This window comes from Megascapheus bottae, chromosome 2 (genome assembly GCF_031878675.1).
Source record: "Megascapheus bottae isolate mThoBot1 chromosome 2, mThoBot2.hap1, whole genome shotgun sequence".
NCBI classification, from domain to species: domain Eukaryota; kingdom Metazoa; phylum Chordata; class Mammalia; order Rodentia; family Geomyidae; genus Megascapheus; species Megascapheus bottae.
In genome coordinates, this window is record NC_143510.1 from 38,755,741 (window position 1) to 38,776,954 (window position 21,214).

The 21,214-nt window shown below is 38.8% G+C and overlaps 1 protein-coding gene across 2 annotated transcripts in view; it reads right to left on the minus strand.

Annotated features, from left to right (window-relative positions):
- Positions 1 to 21,214, minus strand: part of Pdzrn3 (PDZ domain containing ring finger 3) — a 199,684-nt gene that overhangs the window by 159,147 nt on the left and 19,323 nt on the right. For both annotated transcript variants that reach the window (XM_090324104.1, XM_090324113.1), the window contains exon 3: positions 18,141 to 18,248. In XM_090324104.1, the coding sequence (XP_090180230.1) occupies positions 18,141 to 18,248 (108 nt within the window). The remainder of the gene's footprint in view (positions 1 to 18,140; positions 18,249 to 21,214) is intronic.

Genomic DNA, 21,214 nt, shown 5'->3' on the forward strand with positions numbered 1-21,214 from the left:
CCAGGTATACCTGGTGATGAATAATCCAATTAAAAATCAACCTACCTACCTTCCTTCCTTCCTTATGACAAAGAGGGCTCCCCTGATTGTAAATGCCAATTGAGAGGTTAACATAATGTCTGCCTCTAAAGCATCACACAATAAGACAATAAGACAGGGCCTATATGGCCCAATGAACTAGAAAGTATTATATGCCTGTCTGCTATGAGTGAGATTCAGTGGAAGCCCTTGTACATCTTCTTCACCATTCCCATTGTTAACTAAGGAAATGCACATATCTACACCCTGAAAGTAACAGAGAGATGTTTATGATGACCAGGATTAGTAAGCAGCAACAGAGCCCTTGGTGCTGGGGATACCATACAGAGTGCAACCATGCCATACTGCTTCCTTTTTTTTTCCCCTCTGCTCTGAGACACTTGAATACAATAGGTTTCTGGACCTCCTTGCTCTGATGACTTCTACAAGGCCTATCAGAGAGCAGAAAAATTAGCTCAGGGTGCTCCCTTCTTCTTCTGGAGTGCCCTTGAAAGCAGCATCCCTCCGGGACTCTCTTCTAAGCTCTTAGTACTCCTTGCTCTCCTGTGTTGCAAAGGATCAGAATTGTTTCCAGTTAGGTTACTGCCCCATCCCCAGCTCAACCTCTCCACCAAGAGAGGTGACAAAAGTGGCCCAAAGGCCAATGGGACAGAATTGGCCCAAAGTTTGTTCCTATTAATCGAGTTTTATTAGAAAGCACATTTACTGGATCAGCCTATGACTGTTCTATTTAGAGCAGCCGGGTTGAGTCATTGTTCCTCAGCATCCTCCAGGGACTGGCTCTAGGACCCCAGGATACTAACATCCAGAGATAATCAAGTCCCTTACAGTAATTGATATAGCACTGGCATCCTCCCTGTATACTTGAAACCACCTCCAGATTATATATTTGGAATGTGTGTGCCACTGGGGATTAAACTCAAGGACTTTACATGCTAGGCAAGTGCTTTACCATTGAATTGAATCCTAGTGGGATTCTTTAAAGAAGGTTTGTGGCTGTGCTTCAAGGAGTCTTTGATTTCAATAAAAGAATGAATGAACATGGGTGAGAATGAGAGGAATGAGACACTATCACTATAAGGTGACATATTTTGCGGGGGGGGGCAAGAAGATGCAGGTTGTCATTAGAATCTTAGAAGGGTCTGCCTTCCTCAGACCATAAAAATCTACAGTATATGGGGGGAATGAAGTCCTTTTCTGTCTGGGTTCTCAAGGCCATACTGACTTCAGGGGAGGCAGGCATATCATCATTTTTGAGCTCCTTCTCCTCACAGGCTTGGAGGATGACCAATTCCTCTTTGCCTTATGCCCCACTGATTGCAGTGACACTGCAAGGCTATTCCCTGCAGAGAGGAATAGGACATGAAGACAAGAAGACTAGTCAGACTCCAACCTGACAGCCAGGTACTCAAGTCACAGAGGGGCTTCCTCTGTGGCTCACAGCTGTCTCACTTCTGAGTCAATCTCTTGTCAACTGGCCTGATATTCAGATTAAAGCATTGATTCAATGTTGACTTGAGGATGCCTGTGAGGATTTCTTCCTCTTTGAACATCTGTTTTGTTATTGCACTTATTTTTCCCAGAGTGTAGCTTGAATCACTCCTTGTTTTATAACAATAAAATGTACCCTGAACTACCTCTGAAATACAATACAGCCACCTGTACAGTATCCAGTGAGCAAATGTGATGTGATATACTAGACATATTAGAAGCAACAGGTTTCATTTTGGTATAAATGCTCTTGTTTTATAAAAGAGGAGAGATTTTTGTGGGGGTTCAAAATTGACTCAACTATAAACTACCAAAGTTAAAGCATATTTCATTACTACAGAATGTTACAATGGTAACAGCAACAATCTCCCAAGATGGTATATACTATGCACACATGTGTGTATCCGTGCATGTGGCCGCACACATGTACCTGTGTGTAGTTTACTTTTTGTTGTGTATTTACATGCTGTGATTTGATCTTTTTTGTTGCTATAAGAATAATATTTGAAGCATTTTAGAGGAACAAAGGATTCTTTTCACTCGCAGTTTCAGAGGCTTTAGCCCACAAGAGGCTGATTCCAAGGTACATGCCTGAGATGGTGAGGAAGAAAATATGGTGGTGGGGTGTGGCAGAGGAAAGGTTCTCACTGCATGACAGCCAGAAAGAAGACAGACAGACAGACAGAGGACAAGGACTCAAGGACAAAAATATACCTTTCAATGTAAGTGCCTAACTGACCTATTCCCTCCAAATCTCATCTCCTAGTTTCCATCACTTCCCAATAATATCATTATGAATCCATCAGTGAATCAATCACTGAATGCAGGAAAACCTTAGTACTAATACAACCCTTTCATTATTCATTTTTCTTTGGCTTTTATAGTCACTTGTAGCAAGTACTCTAGTTCAGATTCTGACGTTATTAACTTGTGTCCTGAAACATAATTCCAGGTTGGTGTCTCTAAAGTGAATACAAACCCTACATCGCACTCTATCATTATTATGATTGTTCTAGTGAGGATAGAAAACAGTGCAACTCTACACTAAATGAACTAGAAATTACCATCTAGGGTAAATAGAAATGGCTTTGAACTTTCATAAGTGACATGTCAGTTAAAAAAATTCCATTAAAAAATTTTTGCCATCCCACACCCTAAAGCACTAAAAACTGCACTGCTATTGAAACCTTCCATCTAAAAGCAGCCCTCACCTAAATAAACCATTATGCTGTGAGTCCTGATAGCTCTGCCTTTGATCCATTACTTTCCAATCTGAAGTTGGCTGACGTATAAACACACAAGCAGCCTCTCCACTAAGTCTAAACCATTTTGGTTGGTTCTCTTGCATGAAATGTTAAAAGGAAAGAATTAAAATAGTTGCTTTATATTGGGTTTTATCTCTGCAAAGCTTAGAACATCAGGTTTTTAGAGTTAGCAAAGATTATTAGGAAGACAATTAAAGTATTTCTATTTGACCTTTTCATTTGTGTTAAGCTTTATATTGTGTTTAGTGTAATGTGCATTCTCTGAGAACTCTTGTCTACTTTCACTTATTACTTTTCCTCAAGCATTTTGGGAGATAGGTATCAGTATATAGGTGACATAAATCTGTTTACTACAACAGGCTTTAACAACCTATTGCTGCTCATCAAATCCCTCTGGGGTAAGATCTGCTGGCAAGAAGCCATCAAGGCCTAAGGCTTTGGTTAAAAGTTCTCATTTGCATTTCTACCTAACACTAACTTAACCCTAAGAAGCCCTCAGACAGTTGTACTGCAGTTGATCACTTCTCTGGAAACTGCAATTAAGCAATTGTGAATAACAAATTATTTCCAGGAACTCTGTGTGTGGAAATTCCACAGCAACCACGGTAGCTAAATTTCCATGGAAAAAAGTGAAATGAAAGTGGGCAAAAGCATCTTTCAGTATTTAGTTGCTATTGAGTTTTTTTTGTTGTTGTTGATATTTTTGTGTTCTGTTTTCGTTTTTTGCTTTTTGGATTTTTTTTTTTTTGTGCCCGGTACTAGGGCTGGAGAGTTCTGGGCCTGGGCACTGTCCTTGAACAATTTTTGCTCAAGGCTAGCATTCTACCACTTGAGTCATCAGACCATTTCTGTTTTTTTTTGTGTGTGTGATTAATTGGAGATAAGAATCTTATGGACTTTCCTGCCTAGACCAGCTTCAAACTATAATCCCCAGATCTCAGTCTCCTGAGTAGCTAAGATTACAGGCACGAACCACCAGTGCAAAGCTTAGGCTTTGTACTCTTCCTTGGCTTTTTCCTCTCAAGGCTGGTATTCTACCACTTGAGCTATACCTCTGTTTCTGGCTTTTTGGTGGTTAAATGGAGATAAAAGCCTACTAGCCAGAGCTGGCTTGAAACAGTGATCCTCAGATCTCAGTGTCCCAAATAGCTAAAATTACAGGTGTGAGGTACTAATGCCTGGCTGACTTTACAATGTTAGACATGGCTATGACAAAAACAGCCAAGTTAATGAAGAAGGCCAGGATAAAAACCAACATCTAATAGTTTCCAAAGATAGTGGCACAGCCTATAGCTTTATGCACAAAATTCCGAACATTACAGGATCTCTCACTCTTGTTTCACTGGAAGTCCCTTACCCCAAAACAACACAATTTCCTAAGACTCACTGCTAAACAAGACTAAAAAAATGTTGAAGATAAAGATCAGAGTACATGAAAGTACCACAGTTCTTTGAGTTTATAAAACCAAATGTCTTTTGCTACAATATTGACCTTCTGATGCTGTTCTATTATCTGTTCATTTTTAAAACAAAGTTAATCTTTCTCATAAGTCTGTCTGACAAGCCTATTCTCCACCATGCTTCCAAATAAAGGAACTCTCCGCTCTACAATTCCTCCTGGCACTGGGGGAGAGATCTATTTTAACCTGCTGCTATTCCTGTCTGGACAGCTGGTGGATTCCACCTGTCTACAGGAGGTGTTGTCAAAGTATCAAATATCCCCGGGGCCTCAGGACATACCGTCACCTGCCTTGGATGCATCTAATCTTAGACAGCTTCCATTTTACCCACAGAAGTTACTCATGTGACTGAAAACTCTATCAAAGTTTGGGGACAGATATTGACTGATGAGCTACCCTTTGCAAGGCATAGCAAACTTGGGTTACCCAGAGCTCTGTCAGCATGACTCTGCTCTCAGGACCTTACACACTTAAGCCAAGTTGTCCCAAATAATACACTGCAGACCTCACAAGGTCACTTCATCATAGGGCTCAAAGCACCAATCTAGGTATCACTTATGAACTTAGGAACAGCATCTTATCACTGGTCAACGGCATCTGGAACACTTTCACAGCACACATTGTATAAAATATCCCTATCAGATATCAGGCAGATCCAAATCTCTCTAGAAGAGAAGACATCAGCTTATACACCAAAACTCCATACTTAGAAACGACATAGGTTTTCAGAGGCTGAAACTTCAGTTTCCTGGTGGTAAGTCTATTAGAAAATAAGTGGCCAGCTATTTACTGGCACCATGGAGGACCCATAAACTTTGCTTTCAACAAGAAGAAAGCTAACAGGTAGTAGAGGATCTTTTTTTGTTGTTTTTCTTTTGGTTTTGGTGGTTTTTTTTCTTTTTGCAAATAATCATACAGTCTAATATCAAATCTGGCTCCCTTCTTTTGGAAACAGGTGGGGATTCAGTTGCTATCAGAAGACCTGGCAGACTCCAGAAGAAAAAGATATCTTCTGGCAAGCCTGAAGCTTAGTTCTGTCTACCAAAGCAGGTTTCAGGCTGTGAGATACTGCCCACTAAGTAAGTTGTTAATCATCTTAGTGGGTGGCAGGCAGTATTAAAAGAAAAAAAATAGAAGTGACCACATTGCATTGCACAAAGCAAGGATAAATAAACTATTGTGAAACTTTTTCCTGTTTTGATATACATATAGCAGACTCTCCCAATTATAAGGGCTACATGTGGGCATATCTAAGTCCTGTTGTTTGCTGTAAGTCACCACCAAAGAGTCTGAAAAATGCTATTTAGAAAAGTCTAGCATAAGCAGCCGACAGAGATATACCCACATCAAGTGAAAAATGTACATGTGGCAAATACAACTCAGATGCATACCTGCCATATAAAACTTATTTCTAAAAGAGGAACTTCTCAACTTCTGGCTTATCACATTAATAGTTACCTTTCTAGGGGCCGGGAGTTTGGCCTAGTGGTTAAAGTGCTTGCCTAGCATGCATGAAGACCCGGGTTCGATTCCTCGGTACCACATACATAGAAAAAAGCCGGAAGTGGTGCTGAGGCTCAAGTGGTAAAGCTCTAGCCCTGAGAAAGTCCAAGGACAGTGCTGAGGCCCTGAGCTCAAACCCAGGACTGGCAAAAAAAAAAAATAGTTACCTTTCTATTTCTGAATTTTGTTGAAAAAGATGGTACTCTTCCTCTCAAAAAAAATGAACTGTAATGTTCAAAGGCTTCTTCTTTGGCTTTTCAAGCTCAGCCTGGTCAGGGGAGCAACCTAGCAGTTATGGTCAGGGAGCACCTGGACGAATTTGGTGTATCCTGTTGGCATTATTTCAGTGGTTCTGGGTTATACTCTTAAGGACAATGACAGATACAAAGATAAATGTCATTCAACTATCCCTCTCCAACCCATCTGGTTAGAGCCAGTGAACAGATTCAACATGAGGATGTCTCCATAGTATGAAAAGAGATTTAAGTTGCAGAAAGTGAGTAGATCACAATTATCAACCTTCCTGTATTTTCACAGCATGAACTCCTTAAACCAGTCCCCAGACCCCCAACAGAATGAAATCCTCATGCTCAAAAGCTCCTCTGCCAGGCAGTGCCCAGTCACCATTCTGATTTCTAATTATTCTGCTCTTAAGAATGAAGGCAGGACTCAAGGGTCATTGTCCTCAGAAAGCAAAGAAACTAACTTAAATTTGGAATGATTTTCTTGTCTTATTTCTACAGTGATGTTCTATTTACAGCATGTGCACATAACTCTCCATCATAACATCTGCTTCCTTTTCAAAATAAATTTCAAAGAATGCTGCTGTAAGAAAAACATTAGTTATTCGGTAAAACAGGTGCCTATATGGAAGAAATGAGCAGATGGTATATAGCTAAGTTGGAGGAATAAGTTGTTCAGGTTTACAGATAGGGAATGCTAACCAGGTTAACTGGACTTCCTCATACTGTGGTATTTCCTGGGGGAGAGTGCACTTCTTGGTTTGACCCATGACATACAGGACTAATTTCTTTGTTGCATCATCTTCAACAATTCCACCTTCAGCTCTCCCAGGAAGTGATGGGTTGTTATTTATATACCCTTCTGGCTTGTATTTCTCATGTATGTCATGCTAATCAAGATGGAAAGCAGTTGAATCAGAAAGAAAAGAGAAAGTATCACATTGTATTTCTCTCTTTTTAAATCTCTGGAAGTCCTAAAGGATCACTGAATATTGACATCTATTATTATAACTACCACTATTACAACTAGCCATCAAAGGTCTCATGTTCTTGAGTGCCTCTAATAATTTAATCATGGCAAAAGCCATAATTTGGATGTAGAATTTAACTTCTAAACCAAGTAAAGGAGAAAAGAAAAATAGGGATTCAATAAAAATAGCAACTTCCTTTCTTCTCCTCTTCTCTCGGAATCAGTGTAATCCTCCATGGGTTAAATTTACCCTGGAGAATCTCTCTATTCTAGTTGTGAGTTACTCAATGTAGCAAGCAAATTCACCTCAATTTACTAAAGAGAAGGATGCCCAAGTAATTAAGTTCCATAGTCAAAACAAAGATTTCCATGTGTCTCATCTACAAAATACAACCTTCTATCAAAGATTCTTTTTTCTTTCCTAACACAGTATAAACAGAATGTATGTATTAAATGCAGACTATACTCAAACCACTCAAACTTTATCAAATGGTCTTGTGTCTCTAATAAATGATTTTCACAAAATGAAGGCAAAAATCTCATATTGCTCATGGGAAGCCAAAACACAGCTTGTGTATACAGGCATGGACACTGCTCTTAACCCAAGTATGCTGAAAGGTGGAGGAACATAAGGACATTTTTAACAAGCTCAGTAATCAAATGAACTTATTCATCAACCATACTACATTAAATAAAAAGTGGCAAACAGACACAAAAGTGTGGAACTGTGATGAAAATGTAAATACCGAAGTTTCTTCCCAAGAGATTCTACAGAATGTGAACGTTAGCATCTCTTCTGTGTCTGCTCCAGATTTCTCTGCATGGATTCATAGATAAAAGGGAAAAAGAACTCTGGGTACCAAGGCACTGGATAGAGCACTGGAACAGAGCTATTACAAACTTCAACAACAATGGCAGCATTATCATCAGTCCTTTTCAAGAAAGGCAGAAAGGTTTTGGTTTCTACGTCTCCAATATACCTTTATAATAACCAAAGAAAACAGAGAATTTTTCCACTGCACCTACCACCAAATGCATTACCAAGTTGGGCACGAGTGGCTCACACCTGTAATTCCTGGGCTCAGACCCAGGAGGCTGAGATCTGAGGATCATGACTCAAAGCCATCCCAGGCAGAAAAGTACCTAAGATGTGAGGCTCTTATCTCTGGTTAACTACCCAAAAAAAGGTGGAAGTGAACATGTGGTTCAAGTGGTAGAGCACCACCCTTTAGCAAAAAAGCCAAATAAGAGTACAAGGACCTAAGTTCAAGCTCCAGTACAGGCATTCAAGAACAAAAACAAAACCTTTCAAGGTTTTGATGAAAAATTTTCTTTGCTTGAGTCCTCCTTGTCTATACTTCATCAGCAGCAAGTATATTCCAAGGTTTCATATTATGTGCACATTATCTGGGCAAAGGTTCCCACAAAGTCAGACCTCTTCATGTTTCAAAAGCCTCAGAAAATCTAATAACAACATTGATCCTATTTTTACTTGAGCTTCTCCCATTTCATGTAAGCTAGCATTTCAAGCAAGTAATGGAAATATGTGTTCCACATGCAGTTTCCACATCCCATCAGATGCCAGCATATATGCCACACTGTATCCATTTCTGAGTGATCAATCTGATAAGAGCTTTATTGGTTGAGATGCTCTTAGTAGCAATAAGGCTTTCAATTTTCATCTCTACTCTCCATTGCTGTACAACATTACTGTCAGGGTTGGAAAATGTTATCCCAGAAAGAAATTAAATGTACCTTGCAATCTTGTGGAGGGATTTTATTAAAGGACTACACATTTTTCAGAATTGTAAGAAAATCCCAACATCCCTCATGAGTCAATTCAAAAAGAGACATTTTAATCTGCTCTGGCACTTTAAAATTATCTGATATTGAACACACAATTGTTTTACTTTATTTTTAGAACACTTAAGTCAGCACATGTGCAACAAATTACCACGCTGTTCACACTAAGACGTAAATTAAGAATTACTCTTGATTGATCAATTATTGTGATTTATATGGCCTTAGGAAGTGGCAGTTCTTACTCAGTCCAGATCCAAAGGGTCAGTAATTTCAAAAAGAAGTCTAGGACAAATTAAAATAGTCTATTCACAACTGTAATTTTAGGTTTATAAAATTGTACTGTACAGCCATCATCAAAGCACTGGCAGGCTAGAGAGCCTTGCCCGCCCCACCTCTAAAGACCTCCAGGAAACACGGCAACATGACTAATCATCTGGTGAGCATTCATTCTGAGGCCAAATTTACAGTACTCAGACACATGCAATCTCTTATTATGGCAACCTTTCAATAGAAGTAACCCAGTCTATATTTTGCAGAAAAAATAAGAAGCTTGCCCAAGGTCATAGAGCCCACCAATGGTAGACCTAGACTTCAAAAGCTCTGCTCTGTCTCATTCCAGAGTCCTATAAGTACTGTATGACATTAAATGCCATTCTAATAAACCATACCTTCATTGATATACAGGTCTCATAGGTAAACTTCTCAGAGCCCAGGCCCACAAAATAGCTCTCTATATATCCTGACCTATCTGAGTCAGGAAGCGCTACACACACACACACACACACACACACACACACACACACACACACGAACATATGTTTGCTAGTGGTTGCTTTCTCACTGTCATCCTAATAACTTCTAAATGGTGATGGATAAGCAACAAACCATAACCAGGGAGCATGCTATATAACTCATCTCTCTATACATTTAAATCAACACCTAACCATGCTTTGAATTCAGGTTGGAAGTGTAGCTAATGAACTGTGAAGTTAAAGTGTCTGGAAACACACATTTCCTACCAAAGATGGTTCTACAAAAAGAACAAAAAATCTATCTTCTCTGAAAGTCAGAAAGAAAAGAGAATCAAATGGGAGCAGGGAATGCCACCCTTAGGAGAGACAGGGTGGGCCCCCATTTCCAGGCTTTGCAAGTAACTAGCAAAATAAACAAAAGCAGAGTAAAGTCAGAGGTCCCATGGCACAGGCAGGCCAACTGCCCTGTATTGGGGTGGGGGTGGGGGGACTCAAGGGAATCCTCATTAGAAGAAACCATGCTACTATAGCCACCCACCCTTGGCAGGCACTCAGCGTGCCCATGGAAAGTGGCATAATTGTTAAGTCAGTGCTCACAGCTGCTATTGTGTCCTGTGTCTTTTTAACTGCAATTGCTATGGACAATGGGTACTGTCACATTATGGGGCTCCTTCCTCCCCATAAGAACACCCCAATTCTTATGCACTGTGCACAATTTGGGCTTTCAAAACTACATCTATCTATTGACTTGAAGGGTTCTTACAGCATTCCTCCTCATAACAAACTTTACATATAATGAACAGTTTATCTTTAAGTCACTCTCCCAGATACATCTTGCAAATGCAATAAAAAATACAACTAGCTCTTTTCCCCCCTCATAGCATCAGTTGAAAGGACAAGAACAGCTTTTTTTAAGACTAGGGGTTACTGTTCTCTAAATACCTATATTTATGGATAAGTATGTGATTATTAGGTTAAAAAAAAGCAGTCCAGAAGCCATATAATGAATGATTGTTTTTCTTAAGGTCCTATGTTATCTCTCATCTCTTTTGCTGTCCCTTGTTTATCTCATATTGTTACAGTATCTCACTTTGTTATCTGATATATTGGATTTATTTGTATTTGGTTATTTGAAATTGGACAGGGAAGGGGGGAAAACCAAGACGGGGGGGAGGGGAGGGTAATGGGGACCAAGACATGTGAAAGGGTATCAATGTATGTGAATTAATGCACTTTTTATCTGGCAAATATCATGTAACCCTTTCATTAATTACAATAAAAAATAAATTTAAAAAAGCAGTCCAAATATAAAATATTGAAGGCATTTAACATTACTATGTTCTCCTCCACATAAAAGGCATTTTATCTGGGTTGTGGTCAGGAGTTTGTTGTTGTGCTGGTTTGTTGTCCTCTGGAATTTTCCCAAGATTTAGTTTTTTACCTAATCTTCACTTGAAAAACATGTAATGAGGACAACCAGTTTCTTTTGATTTGAAATAATTTCATGATTTTAAGATGCTTTGTGATCTAATTAAATCTTATTAAGAGATGGCTATGAGAGATAGCCATAGTGGAGTCAGTGGAGTCAGAACTCCCACCAGAGTACACAGTCTCAGCATGAAGTGAACTTTGATGAACTAGATATATTTTTTTTATTGATGGGAGAGAAGATCTGCAGAGAGAAACCTCAGCCGTTATAAACCTATACACTTGGTGCCTGACATAGGGAGTTACTCTGTGTGTGTGTGTGTGTGTGTGTGTGTGTGTGTGTGTGTGTGTGTATTTACTAGGACTTAGACTTAGGACTTGGGTGCTGTTCTTTAGCTTTTTTACTCAAGAATAACACTCTATCACTCAAGCCACATTTCCATTTTCAGCTTTTTGGTGGTTTAATTGGAGATAAGAGTCTCCTGGACTTTCCAGCCCAAGCTGGCATCAAACCTCAGGCCTCAGATCTCAGCCTGATGGGTAACTAGGATTACAGGCATAAGCTACCAGTTCCATTTTTGTTTCTTAATGCAGTGCTGGTGATTGAAACCAGAACCTTCCAAAAATGCCAGCAGAGTGCTCTCCCACTGAGCCACATCCACAACTTGACTTTTGAAAGGAAATCTCCAAGAGTCAGCTTTTCGATGTTTAAAATCCAAAAGAAACTTCTAAGTCACTTTCACTTTTCTGGATTATATAAAAAAATTCACTCTGGAGATTTCTGATGTTACAGAAATATGAATGTAAATATTTAAAGTTTCCTGTAATTCCACCACACTAAATAACTATAGTAAGTATAAAATGTTTATAAACTCAAAGCTATTGTTCCTATGCAGAGGCTAATCTCTGTGTATCTTAAAAATAAACAATATTTGTATCATACCATATGTCCCATTTTCCACTTAACATTCATGTTTATCTGGTTGGTATGAACTGCTGTATGTTACAAAGATGTCTATCTGAAAGTCTGGTTTTGATAGCAAAACAATCGTAAGGAAATAAAAACAATAGTAAGAAAAAGGAATAACATAGTCCACACAGAAGTACAAGGAACTATGTGCAGCCATTAGAAATTAACTCACAAAGGTTACTTAAAAGACAGTTGTGGAGTCCAAAGGAAATCTTAGTCTTAAATTGTAACATGGTGAATTCTGGAAAGTAGATCTTCCCTAAAATAGTTCAGGATTTTCTCAAGAATCCAATCAAAGCACTGCATGCTTGCTGGAATTCATAAATAGAAAAGAGAACTCATACGTATAAAAGAGAACTCAGAAATATTTTTGCTACCTTCTATAATTAGCTGTCGGTGTTAACTTCTTGTATCCCATACCAAAATTTGAATTTGAAATAACAATTCTTCCCATTTATACTGGCTAGTAAATTCCTTAATCATCTTTTTATACCAACAAGATAGCAGAACAGGCAGGAATGATGGGTCAGAAACCCATCCCATCCTTGAAAAGGAAGAAACAGAGACCAACATTTGGGATACCAAGGCCACAAAGGGGAGGTCCTGGTAGAAGACTTTCCTAACGAAATTATAGGACTTGTTTAACTCTTTTGAGTCTGTTGCTTCTAATGCTAAGAAGGTTTGCTGCATTTTAAAGGAATATTTCACAGCTCTGCCTTTTATTGCTGTAGGCTTTTAGGAAAAAAGTAAAAGCAATAACAGTGGGGAAATGGAGGATAAAAAGCAAGCAAGATGCACCTAGGTGTTCACTTTATTTCACATTTGAAGAAAAAGGATGGAATTGTTTACTGTTGAGTAGACAGCTTGATTCTGCACCAAGAATGGATTATTCCTAATGGTGTCTGTTTAGCTGTAAATTTCTTAGATGTAGTTGTAGAAGAACTATTAAGCTTTTCTTATTCCAATAACAAAAATACAGTTGAAAAATCATTCAATAGGTAGGATTTTTTTTCAAAAATTGTACAAAAACATTTTAAATAATTTTCCTCAGTAAGTTTTAAAATTCACTGGTAATATGTAAGCAAAGATCTGAGATTTAATTCAGATTTTTAAGTGCATTATTTACTATTTATTGTTTCCAAAAAAAGGTACTCTTCTAGGAACTGAGAATCTATAAAGAGGAAGAATAAAATCAATCATACGGACTTACATTAAAATTGAAATTGCTGATAAAGGCATAGTTTGCAAACATGTACATGAATGGATGTAGAATTGGAAAAGTAAATTGTGTCTGTATGTGTTTTAAAGCATATATATTAACATTTTCTAGCTGTCTCCTAAGACTGCCTCGAAGCAATGGAACACAACCAACTATAATGACCACCTTCATTCTTTTATTTCAGGTTCTAAATATAATTCTCCACAAAATGCAGTGACAGTTTCTTTAATTTAAAAAAAGCCATATTCCAAGAAGACAACAAACATATAAGATAAACTGAGAACATCTTTGTTGCATAAGGTGTTGGAAAATATGATGGGAACATATCAAAAGAACAGAAACCAGACTGGCCAAATTGGGCCAATGTAGCTACCAGATTGTGATATTGCAGAGTCAGTTTTGGGATAGACAGACAGACAAGTAAATTAAAATAAGGGGAACATCAACTAATAAATTATCAAGAACAGAACGACTGCCCTATGTCAGTCATTACTCAAATGATTTAAATAAGCCCATCAATGAATGATTAAACAAGTGTATGTTAGTTTAAAAGGTAACAAGACATTGTACAGTCTCAAAGTATCCCCACCACATACAAGATTGTTAATAATTACATTAGAAAATTCTAACTTCATAGTGACGAAATAGAAATGAGGCTTGAATTTAGTAGTTCAAGTGGAATTGCCAAACAAAAAATAACACTGCACATGATGCTGTGATCAACACCATGACACCCAATTGTCAGACTGAGTTGAAACTCCTCTGTACAATTAATTAGAGCTAATAAAATATATAAATTAAAACATCCAACCTAGGATCTCATATTGCATCTTAAGAAAAAAAGACCAGTTTGAAGTGTCAGCTTTGACATTATGAGCAGAGAAACTCAATACACGGTAATGCTGCATTCCTTCCCATGTATGAGGGCATTCACTAAAGGAAACTGGGAAATGCCAGAGGTGTAGGAAACAAACACTGAGGGATTGTTTTAAGGTTAGGGTAATTAAAGAAACAGAAAAATGGAGCAAAAGCCATGACAAGATTTTCCTTTGCTCTAAAGGATATTAAGAAGCTATCAATAGAACATGGGTAATTTCTGCAAATGAGCTAACAGTGATATATCACTGTTAATCTCCAGGTAAGCCTAAGTGTCCTGTCATGATGTAGAGTTATGCCCTACTCTTAACACACACACACACACACACACACACACACACACACACACACACACACACACAGAAGTATTTAAGGATACAGAGGATAGGGAAAGAAGTATATAATAGGTGTTAATATCTGAGTTGATATCCATACCTCTAAATATGAAATTATGTCACAATAAGTATCTAAAATGAAAATAAGAAGTCTATTCCTCTTTGTTCACAAAGAGAAAAGAAAGGAAAAGGAAAAGAATTCTCCATCAAGTTAATTCTAATACTATACCGCAACTTGTGGTAGGTAGTTCCTTGTGTAAGAAAAGTGCTACTAATCCTTTCTACTAGTCTATAACCCAGGCTTTAACAAAGACTGACCAGCTAAACCACAAGCCAAAATGAAACAAGAGAACTGGATCACACAAAACCCTCTGGGGTTCCTCTGTTTCTGTGATATACGTTCCAGTCTTCAAACCCTAACACTTTCAGGATGAATGTGTATTTATAGAAGCCTGAATTAGAGAATGGACACTGGGAACAGAAGGCTTGCATCGCACCTTAACTGTAACCCAGGTAATCAAGTTTGCTATTTCAAAGCAGAATAGCACTGAACCCACAAAACTGCTACGAAATATCATTTACCACCAAAGGCAAAGCCTAATCCAACACCAGAATGAGCTCATTCAACTTGAGGACTGGCAAGAAATACACATGAGAACGGCTTCCACAAGTCTTTGGGAAAGAATTTCAGTAGATCTGCATCACATGAGCATTTGACTAACAGGCAAGTGATGCCAGATACTCTGCTCCCAGAACAACCTCTACACTTTCTATCAGGTATCCAGGAAGGCAAAATAACCTTCTTGTAATTACTCATGCATAGAATCTGATTTGTTTTGCATATAAACACGAAGGATTGTTTTGCAGTTTAAATATACATAGATTACATACTCATGTTCAAAGCAAAATTTCTTCCTAACAGCCAAAGATGGAAGCGATTACATGTGCCCATTACTGAATGAATGGATGCAGAGTTTTTGTCATGAAAGTGCTGGAGTTAAAAGGAATGTTCATTATCCAACAAACTATGAGTATAATGAAGGGCACTGAACTGTTTTTTCAGAGAGTTAAAATTGTAAATTTCATATGTAGTTTACCACATGTATATTTTGCTACATACACACACACTAACAAACATTCACAGTTTCCAGGAATTCAACCCATGCAATATTTAAAGAACAGTGATAATTTGTTGCAACACAAGTTGACATGACCTTCTAACATGGATAGCAATGTCAAGCACAGTATCACAACCACCAGTATCACCTTCTGATATCTTATAGGTAGCATGTCATCTTACATCTGCATAGCCACTCAAGCATTAGAAAACATTTTCCCATGTCTTCCAAGGCTATGCGTTTATGTACTGACATATATACTTTATTATAAATTATCTTCCTCTTATCTCCCTATTACAGTCTATATTTTTACAATTCTACAGTTCTGTATGTACGTATATTTTAATGACTTTCATTTTAAAACTGTTACTGGTGACACTCAAAGTATTTGATGTAAGAAACAGGAGTGATAAGGGAGAGAGCAGATCTGGGTCTGATGTGGCTGAGGACACGGCTAGGGTTTTAGAGCACAGAGAAGAGCGGACCATCATCATTCTGCCATAGTGTAAGACTCCATCTGTCTCTCTGTCTTTAATAAAAGCACATTTCTGCATGAATTAAAGTTCCAATGATGAAGATCTCTGGTGGTAGTTTCCCCACTCCTTTGAAAAAGGAGTAGCTTGGTAGAAAATCAGAAAGCCTGGCTCTTCTCAGTGGTATCACCCTCTTCTTTCCTTCCTCCTTTCCTCTCTCTTTTCCTCCCTTCTTTCCTTTCTCTCTTTCCCTCCCCCTTTTTTTCTCTATCACACACAAACACACATCCATACACGAAGAAGTAATCAAACTCATGCCCCCTAGTTATAGACTCTCACACAGATGAGGTGAACCAGAGACATATTTTCAGCCATGGGAATCATTGTATCATGTCAAAAGAGATTAGGACTTGACTGAGAAGGGCACAGTGTGTCAACTACAATTACACATGTATCGTTTCTCCATTGTGATCATCCTTCTTTCCATCTCAACACTGGACCCTGATTAATATTTTACATACTGTCCAAAAGGGGAATGTGACTTACCAGAAACCGTACTGAACATTTCAAACACAGATCATCCTCTGCCAAGAGCAAATCCTGCCCAGCTGTAGATTTCTCATTTGCAAAACGTAAGAGCAATGAAATTCCATTACTTAGAGAAACTGGCTGTTCCACCAAACCCTTGGCAACAGAGACTGCACTTATCTTTTGAACAATAGTCTCAGAAAATGTATTCACTCTCAAAAAAAAAGACAGTAAGTAGTACAGCATTTGAGCTGTTAGAAAAGGGCTCTTGCCTGAGTAAAGTCTGGCTGGGGAAGTATAGACTGAATCTACACCACAGGACATGAAGAACTCCATCTCTAAAAAGGTCATAGGAGAGGTAGAAATATTAATATAATCCCTAGGATGGGATCAAGTATCCTTTCCATATTTAAGTAACTTCTGCCTACCACCCCTCAGAGTAGTGAACCCCATGCTTTAACTTGTTCTCTTTCTTTTCCCCTGGTGAGATTTAAATGTGTATTTTCCCTAACATATAAATTACCCCTGCAGCATACTCCATTGCACACTGCAGCTGGTCTTCTGGATACATTTTTCCCCAGGAGAAGCATGTGGCCATATGCCAGTTTGTGATGCATGTTTCACTTATGGTTTAGCTCATGGTCAAGCTTCCAGTCAGCCCTCAATGTTTAAGTAAGCCAGAAAAAAATTCTTGGGAATCATAGATGCTATACAAATGTGTCTTGGAACAACAAACATCCACTGGTATCAGGGCTGTGTCTCTACTTTCCTGTTGAATGAACTATAATGGGGGTGGTGGCAGCCTGTGGGTGAGCTTATTCTGTGATTTAGCCCATTCACTTGGAATCTCGCATTCACTTTTTCCCTATAGGAGATTGAACAGATTTAGTCCATAGGTTGATCAGATCAGAATGGTAACAAATACAGACTTTGCAACAAGAATCTATACAAGGAACACAAAACCCAATCTTGTCCCTTTCCGCATCTCAGTATAACCTAGAACATAGCCTTAACCTATCCCAAAGGCCATGGCACTCTTCCAGCATGAATCACTCCCTATGCCTACTACAGACACAAGCTTGAATGGATGAGTGAAGAATTGGAAATGGAAAGGGAAAAGAAGTGATAACAAGAGTGAATCCTAACATCCATGCTGAGCTACTCCTCTCTGGGCCAGTGAGTCATATAACTGATGGCAGGCAAGCAGCAAGGAGGGTAATCACAATGGAGGGGAAGGCTCATGCAGACATGATTGTCTCATATGAACTCTGAGGACATTAGAATGACTCCAGAGTTGACACAAGTATACCCTGATGATCTATATGAACAGTCACAATTTATACAACAGGGACCATCCATTCATCTGGTTCTAACTAGCAGGCAAACCTCTGATGGCTGTAACTGAAGCATACAAAACAGATGCAAGGCTGCATGAAAGAAGCCAAATTGTGAAGATGCCGCCCATAATCTGACTTCTCTATATTTAACCAAAACTTAACACCAAGGCAATCAACACCCAATCCAGTCCTACACAATCAGAGAAGTGTGCCTTCTGCCCGACCATCCACCACTTGAGACCTCCCTCTCCAACCAAACATCTTGGTGTAAGCCAGACAAAGGACGGATGGCATTCAGCCTACTCAAAGGCATTGGCCAGGGTTCACATACCTCGATAATCCTGTCATGAATTTGCAGGCCTCCATCCTTGGCTGCCGGCCCACTGTCAACTATTTTGGATACAAAGATTCCTTCACTGGATGATCCATCTTGATTGTCCTTTGGGTTTAAAACAAACAAACAAACAAACATGAATGTTAGGCATAAGGTTGGGCATAGAGGCAGGGTGGGGGGGGAAGAAAAGAAAGAAAAGCTTATACTTAAAAATAGTCACTGATCCTCACTTGTCAGAAAGGGCAATAAACTTTCTGTTCACTATTTTTTTAAACTAGAGTTAACACATGCACATGGTTAAATCTTCCATATCAGCATGAAAGTGAAAAAAATGGTAAATGCCTCTTACCCACAATGTATCATCCTTTTTCCCCTTCACAGCATCTACTGGAGTTCATGCATCTCTTCTAAAACGTTTTAACGTATCCCTTCCTGAATGTGTATCTGCTCTCCTTCATGTACATCATTGGATTTTGACAGCTCACTTCATGCTCCTGGTTGTCTCTCTTAACTCTAGAAATCTTGGCAATTGTCTACTTCCAATCACACATGTCTAACCTACTTCTTTTTCGTTTCTTTATCTTGGTGATATAGAAGATTGAGATGAATTGTATTTTCCACCCCTATTTCTTGATGTGGCTGAACATTATGCTAGCTTACGTTTCCAGTTGTTAATACTGTGAGACATACTAGCTTCTTGCCTATATTTTAAGGTCTTTGCTGATCTCTAGGGAAAATCACCAGCAATTTGAACTTTTGATCAAATGTGCACAATGGATAAATACTGCTGAATTATCCCCCAGAGTGTTTGTACTGAGAAGTCATTAGAGCACTTGCCCACATCCTCGCCTGCTGAGAATATGATTAAGCTTGTTGATATCTAATAATCTAAAATTAAAATAGGCTTTTTGTTTTGTTCTGATCTGCATAATAAACCCTATCAACAGTAACTGCTTCAGTCCTAATAAATTCTTATACAATGTCTACAAATCCCTTTAGAGCTCTCTGAATTAAAACTCAGGACTTAAAGTAATTCTTTCTTTTTCTTTCTTTCTTTCTGTCTTTCCTTCCTTCCTTCCTTCCTTCCTTCCTTCCTTCCTTCCTTCTTTCTTTCTATCTTTCCTTGCCAGTCCTGGGCCATGAGCTCAGAGCCTGAGCACTGTCCTTGGGCTTTCTCAAAGGCTGGAACTCTACCACTTGAGCCACAGCACCACTTCTGGCTATTTTCTATGTATGTGGTACGGAGGAATCAAACCAGGATCTTTGTGCATGCGAGGCAAGCACTCTACCACTAGGTCAAACTCCCGGCCCATGGACTAAAATTTTTTGAGAAAGAAGACAGCTTACTTCTCAAACTCCCTTCTTCTTTCAATATCAAAAGGCTCTGGCAGGCTCGCGAAAACCCTCCCAGCTTGCTCATGAACTTCTTTCCAAACAGCACAATGAATCCTCTCCAAGTGTTTGGATTAAATTTCTAGTGATTAACAGATGGATTTATAAATCAAATGGCATAAGTATGCCTTGTTTCCACACAAAACTGTTCAAAAAGTAAGCTCAGGATGTTCAACCTAAACTCCAAAATCATAGTAAATTTCTTACTACAATGCCAGAGGATCTGTTTTTTATGTTTTTTTTCCACATCAGATGGGTATACGTTCCATGTCATAACAAGTCTTGAGGGAATCGCATATCATGAAAACCCAATCCAGATGAAGAGCTATTTTAATAATACTGATTTTACAGATAAACATATAAAATTATCACTGTGAAAAAACTATGGAACTATAATATCTTCCTCTTTAAACAGCAAACCTCCCTAAAATCTAAAGAGGGCAAGAAAGACTTTGCAAGAATTCCATTCAACCCTTCAAATGCAACAATTACTAAGGTTGGGAAAGTACATTTCTTGGCCTTTCTTTTCCTCTCCTCCCTGCAACACATGGACATACACACACACACACACACACACACACACACACACACACACACACACACACACAGTGTTTGATTCTCTCTCTCTCTCTCTCTGTCTCTGTCTGTCTCTGTCTCTGTCTCTGTCTCTGTCTCTCTCTCTCTCTCTCTCTCTCTCTCTCTCTCTCTCTCTCTCTCTCTCAAATATTACATGATTCACCAGAGCAAACCCAAATCATAAGCTGAAAAGATTGTTTTTCCCAACATTTATCCCCATGAGACAAAGATACATCTCTAACCACCATCTGGATTCCATCAACACTCTTCCAGGAGATGGGTAAACAGTGCTGTGGGTGCTCTACTAGCTCAACTAGCCTTCAAAGGCATTGGCATGCTCGCTCTACACAGGCCCCCTGAGCACTCAGCCCATAGCAGCTGAGTATCTGCATGCCTCCTGTCTCTCTCACAGCAGTAGTGTTATGCACGAGACTCAGTGCATGAGGCACTTCCCTGCATACACATTTCAAAGGTAAGGGCAAAGTGGACTAATTCCTATTTACTAAGAATACAGTAGGCATGGTGCATGTTCTATGTATGTTATTAAATCCCCAAAATAAGCACAAGCAGTAAGTAATGTTATCCATCCCACAAATAAAAAACCTAAGACTCAGAGAGACTAAATGACTTACCCAAGTTCACACAACTAAAAATCACTGTATTAGCCTGGCACTGGTGGCTCACATCTGTAATCCTGGCTACTCAGGAAGCTGAGATCTAAGGATCATAGTTCAAAGCCAGCCCAGGCAGAAAAGTCCCTTTGGACTCTTCTCTCTAATTAACCACTCAAAAACTGGAGGTGGAGCTATGTCTCAAAGTGGTAAAATGCTAGGTCAGAGACAGTGCTCACACCATGAGTTCAAGCCCAACAATCACAAATAAATGAATAAATAAATAAATAGTCACTATATGTTGGTTTTATACAAAGCTTAGAATTCCATGCACATTTTTCTATGTGTCTAATACTGTTTCCTACTAGAAAAATTCTCCCCAAACATACTAACTCAGATGTCCAACATTTCAGCCTACAATATTCCAATAGAGAAATCTGGTGGCCAACTAAACCACCATGGATTCATGAGCATGTTAAATTCTCTTCAGGA